Source organism: Tachysurus vachellii, chromosome 13 (assembly GCF_030014155.1).
Source record: "Tachysurus vachellii isolate PV-2020 chromosome 13, HZAU_Pvac_v1, whole genome shotgun sequence".
In the NCBI taxonomy this organism is placed as follows: domain Eukaryota; kingdom Metazoa; phylum Chordata; class Actinopteri; order Siluriformes; family Bagridae; genus Tachysurus; species Tachysurus vachellii.
This window is the reverse complement of record NC_083472.1, coordinates 11,601,501-11,607,500: the sequence shown is the minus strand read 5'-3', so window position 1 is coordinate 11,607,500 and position 6,000 is coordinate 11,601,501. Positions and strand designations below refer to the sequence as shown.

General features: G+C 41.0%; 1 protein-coding gene across 1 annotated transcript in view; it reads right to left on the bottom strand.

Annotated features, from left to right (window-relative positions):
* tenm2a (teneurin transmembrane protein 2a) overlaps positions 1–6,000 on the bottom strand; it is a 206,682-nt gene that overhangs the window by 35,316 nt on the left and 165,366 nt on the right. The window contains exon 6 of the mRNA XM_060885595.1: positions 168–293. Within this exon, the coding sequence (XP_060741578.1) occupies positions 168–293 (126 nt within the window). The remainder of the gene's footprint in view (positions 1–167; positions 294–6,000) is intronic.

The following is a 6,000-nucleotide window of genomic DNA, read 5'->3' as shown; positions in this document are numbered from 1 at the left end:
GAGAGAGAGAGAGAGACAGACAGACAGAGAGAGACAGACAGAGACAAAGATAGAGAGAGATTTCTTTGATTAAATGCTGGGCAGGTCAGTATGAGAGTCTGAGAGAGCAGAAATCATTAATAAACAGACATGTAATGCCCTGACACTTTAGAGACTACGTTGCTTACCTCTGCCTCCAGAGGGCCCTGTGGTATCATCGTTGGTGCCAGGCATGCCTGCTGTGCCCAAGCCATGGCTCAGCACGGGAGCTTCCACAGGCTTCAGCTGCCAGGTCAACCCCAACAGGTTTAAAGCTGCAAGTACAGTATGAAGGAAAGAACAGAGCAAGAAGAAAAGGAAATGTGTCAGTGAAAATGACTGAGGACAAAACACCTACCCCAGGGGTGTCAGACTCCAGTCCTGGGGGGTTGCAGCACTGCAGAGTTTAGCTTTCTTTCTACCTCATTTAACACACTCGATTCTACTCATAAGCTAATTCCCACAGCTTGCATGGTCTGAAGCTGCTGTGTTAGAAAGGAAACACAAACCTCTATAGGACCGATTCCCTCCAGGATGCGAGTTCGATACGCATGGTCTGTGCCAATAGTTCTGGTGAATATTACATTCAAAAGGTGCTCAGGAAAGATATAAAGCAACATGAAGTGCAGAGCTTACTATCTGGAGGGTTGTGAATCAGATCTCCACAGAGACTGGATGACAAACACATGCGATGGTTGAATGACTTCTTGACAGAAACTTTTGATTATACATTTAGTGAGACTGAAGGGACTGCTTTAGTCTCTGTTCAGAATTTAAACCATTTGCTATTTCTCAAACTATTTGAATCCTCCCAGAAAAGTCCTGGCTTTTGTATGAATACTCTTCCATATTTTCCAGCACAATCTTCTGGCCATCAGCTCTATGACAGGCAGCGAAAGAAAAATCACTTTACATTTACTTTACTACTAAATGAATTTGTTTTAGGTATAAATGTTTGATATTTTGTATTTGTCACACAAAATTTACATCAACAGGATTCAAGAAATAAGATATCTGAAACTTATATATATGGGCCAAGATACGTAATATTCATTTTTCTGAGGTGGCAAGGTTGGCAAATGTGGCTTAACTCTCACACATCTAAGGTTGGCACTGGTGTTACTCTCACACATCTAATCCTCACCCATTTAGAAATCTTAGCAAATCTGTCTTTGTAAGGAGAATGACAATTATGACTCTCCGCTCTGTATTATTTTGTGCTTGCAGATGTTGGGAAAATAGACGGTAATTGGCACTTTTCACATTTTTTGTGGAGGAAACCAGGGACTGGTGGGAGGCAGTGAGTGTGTGTGAGAGAGAGAGAGAGAGAGAGAGAGAGAGAGAGAGAGCGAGAGAGCGAGAGAGAGAGAGAGAGAGCGAGAGAGAGCGAGAGAGAGAGAGCGAGAGAGAGCGAGAGAGAGAGATGAGCAAAACAACAACTAAAGCTAAAAGGAAACAAAGTATCTGAAAGACGAGAGATAAAAATAGACTTCCTCACACAACAAGAAACTTGAAGACACCTCTTTTTGTGTAAGAGCTGACACCATTTTGAGTACGCAGTAAGCGACAGGCAAAAAGCAGGCAGTTTCTCTTTCTTCCCATTCCTTCATTACTCACTCTGAAGCCATTTGATTTGTTTGAGGCCCGAGTTCAGTCAGCAGCTCCGCATCTCTTCAGCTTCTTCTTTCAACTGCTGCCAAGTAACTTTAGCAGAAAGGCACGGAAAGACAAAGCTAACTTTCCTAAATGCACCAAAGCGCCACAGAAAGTAGACACACCGCCAGGCTGATTGTGGGTCTTTGGTCTGAATTTCTGTCTCCAGCTCCTCCTCCTTAATTAAAGCAGAATTGCTTCCGAGAAAATGTCCTTCAGCGTCGTCTTTTTCGCTGTTGACGTCGTTCACGATAATAAAAATAAAAAGGCGAGTGGCTCTCAAGAAAAACAAAAACACCGTGAACAACAGAGACCATCGTGTGTGTGTTTTACTGACAAATATCATGTAATGGGTAATGCCCAATGGAAATACAGAGATGCTCTACCAGTACTGCCACACTGGGACATCACCACTGACAAATCTCTACAGAATACAAACAGGTTTTATAGTGACTGGGTTAGTAGCGTGAGGTGAAAGATTAAACCCTTTCCCCGCAAATCTTTTTCCTTCTATTTGCTCAGTTAGTCAATTGCTTTTACACACACACACAAATACATGCACGAATCCAAGCCTCAGCCCCATCTTCCCCACAGTGATGGCATGGATAGCAGGCTGTGTGTTAATGACTCCCGCCCCTTTGCTCACCTTCATTCTGCTTGCCTATCACACCTAAATCTCATCCCAGAAAATCAATTTTCTCTCTTGTCAAATTCCATCTCCCCTCTGTCTGTGCCTCGGAGAGAACAGCCCGTCCACCCCCCCCCCAACCCCCTTTGTCACTCTCAGCTGAAGGAAAGAGCTGACACACATAGAGAGTTTGCAGATATACTGCACTAGCTTTCTGCTTCTCACTTCTCTGTCGTTCAGTCTCTCATTTCACTGATGCACTTCTCCTCTCTATCTCTCGCCCTTCTCTTCTCCTCCCCACTCTTCCTGTATCACTCCGTCAAGCTCTTGTTCTGCTGAAGGTACAGGTTAAATGGAAAATATATTATCAGTGGATGAATTAGGAAATGAATCAGTAACACACAATGAGCTGCATCTGTGGCGGCGTAAAGAGATCAGACACAAACGAATTAACAGCAGTTTAGACACTTTGGCTCTGTACTAAGTTAATATACACTGTAGTTAAGTTATATATCAGTTATGTGTGTGTGTATATGTATGGGTGTGTGTGCTTGTCTCCTGCCTTTGCAGTGTCAGTAGATGGCAGTGTTGAGTCAAAGCCACGCTGTGGGACGCAACAGGCAATAGGTGAAATTTAGGGAGTGAGTGAAAATGCTAAAGAAAAAAATAGAAAGCTAGGTAAGGTAGTTTGAGGCATGCTATAATGCACACACCCTCAGACACACACACACTTAAGATAAATTGTTCTTGAACATATTACACGGCAGGCCTTAACTGTAAAATGTATCCTATTTAAAAATGAATAAGTTGCACATTTTATGTAATCCTCATGTATAATTCAGTGAGTATAGTGCATGTCTCTGTGTGTGTGTGTGTGTGTGTGTGTGTGTTTGTGTATTAGATGATACAGCAGCAGATGGGAGACTTTACGAGTGTTGACTACGAGCCGAATCCTGCGGTTTACCGAGCATCAAGGATGTGAGAGGAAGAAACAGATACACCGTGCGTGAGTGCATGAGCGTGTGTGTATCTAGGCCGTGTCACCGTATGACATTGCCTGGGCAGGTGTTTGCATCTGGAGTGAAAGGCTAAGGCTGACTTGGTAGATAGCAATCTGGCATACTATTCAAAAGGTTACTGTGGTCAGAGGGAGAGAGCGAGCGAGCGAGAGAGAGAGAGAGAGAGATCAATGTAAAAAGTGACAGATAGAGAGAGAGAGAGAGAGAGAGAGAGAGAGGGAACTGTTTTAGTATTGTGTGGTATAATACACATGAGATGACAGAGGCTACTTCCTGGATCAGACAGTCATCTTTTAGGGAAAAGGGAGACCCAGAGGAACCTGCTTACTGTACTTGCTGGGGATTTATACACACACACACACAAATATGTGTGCGTGCGTGTGTGTGACTGTGTGTGTGTGTGTGAGAGAGAGAGAGAGAGGTAAAATGTACATATTGAATGCTGAGAAAATACCCATCTGTGATTGAACTGCACCTGTCATCGCCTGTTAGACCCCTATGTCCAGATCATGTAGCCACAAAAATGCGAACACACCCAGGTGGCTGGTGGCTAATAGTGGAACAGACCCATATGCCTGCGTCCAGTGCTGTTGTTGGCGGTCTGTTTCTATGCTGATGAGAGCAAATCATGTGCAAGAGGATCCCAGGGTCCAACTCCACACTGAGTCTGAGCTAAAAATAATAGCACAGAGAGCCAATGCTGGCCTCGCACTCTGCCACACACACACACACTCACACACACACACACACACACACACGCACACATGCACACACATGCACATGCTGAAACCATCAGGAGGCTCTTCTACTCAACCAACACCAGCTGGATGCATTTCGGAGACTTAAACACAATGTGTCCATGATAAATACTACAGTGAGGGGAAACACAAATTATTTAAACTTGAAATTAAATTCCAGCATGTAAATGTATTACTGGGGACCTGCAAGAGACCAGGATGTGTGACTGCTGAAGACGGGTGAACAAATTTATATTTTGTATTTGAATTATAACGCGTCTATTACTGCATGAGGTGAAGTTTTTGTCATTAGGTGAACATTATCACCCATTTTACTGATTCAGAGTCATTCTTCTTTATTTACTCAGAGTAAAGTTTATTTGTTTCTAATTCATTATCTAACTCACAGTGAGATGTTCACTGTGTTCACTACATATAGTTATAGTCTATACATATAGATTCATCACAGTATGCGTGACTCTAATAACTGACTGCTTATTACATTTACAATTACAAGTATTAATAACTGACTGCTTATTACAGTTACAATTACAAGTATTAATAACTGACTGCTTATTACAGTTACAATTACAAGTATTAATAACTGACTGCTTATTACAGTTACAATTACAAGTATTAATAACTGACTGCTTATTACAGTTACAATTACAAGTATTAATAACTGACTGCTTATTACAGTTACAATTACAAGTATTAATAACTGACTGCTTATTACAGTTACAATTACAAGTATTAATAACTGTCTGCTTATTACAGTTACAATTACAAGTATTAATAACTGACTGCTTATTACAGTTACAATTACAAGTATTAATAACTGACTGCTTATTACAGTTACAATTACAAGTATTAATAACTGACTGCTTATTACAGTTACAATTACAAGTATTAATAACTGACTGCTTATTACAGTTACAATTACAAGTATTAATAACTGACTGCTTATTACAGTTACAATTACAAGTATTAATAACTGACTGCTTATTACAGTTACAATTACAAGTATTAATAACTGACTGCTTATTACAGTTACAATTACAAGTATTAATAACTGACTGCTTATTACAGTTATAATTTAAAATGCTTAATTAAATCAAACAGTTACAATTCATTACAATTTATCTATAATTAAAATGTGGGAAAATACGGTGCACACCATAAAGAACATATTTATTGAATTTTCTTTTTTGACATGGGGCAGCAGGAGTCATTTGGCTGTTGTGAACTGCGGACAGGGGGGACGCATTACTTCATGGACTATTCGGCGAACCGTTGGTGTGAGGTGGGAATACGGGGTGCCAGTCTAAAACAAGCACACACACACACACACACACACACACACACACCTAGGGGAAATTTAGAACAGCCAGTTCGCCTACAGGCATGTTTTTAGGAGGTGGGAAGAGACCGGAGACCCTGGAGGAAACCTACACAAACGTGAAGCTCGATCTCTAGAAGTTTAAACTGGGAAGCCTGGGGGTGTGAGGAGGCAACGGTACCTCGTGAGACACCATGCCACCTTGGAATTATTATAAAATATTCTATTCAAATCTCAAACGGTGAAATTATTTCTGACATTCCTACTACACACACTGTTGTCCTCAACTGTTCAGGCTGTTGAGCTGGCAATCAAAAACATTATCACTGTCACTGTAAGAGCTGGCAGATTTATAATTAAGGAACATTATGATTGGAAACGGATTAGAAAATGAACCTACTATTAACAGAAGAATAAATAATAAATATTAATACATGAAAAGAGAAGCTTGGAGATGTATGGCATGAAACCTGCATGCCACCACCGCTTGCCTCAATCTGCTCTCATATCTACTCATACGCACACAGTGTGGTATATGTGTCACTAGATTTAGCCCCCTGTCAGATGTGTTGAATATGAGTATACATATCCTATCACTTAAAAAAA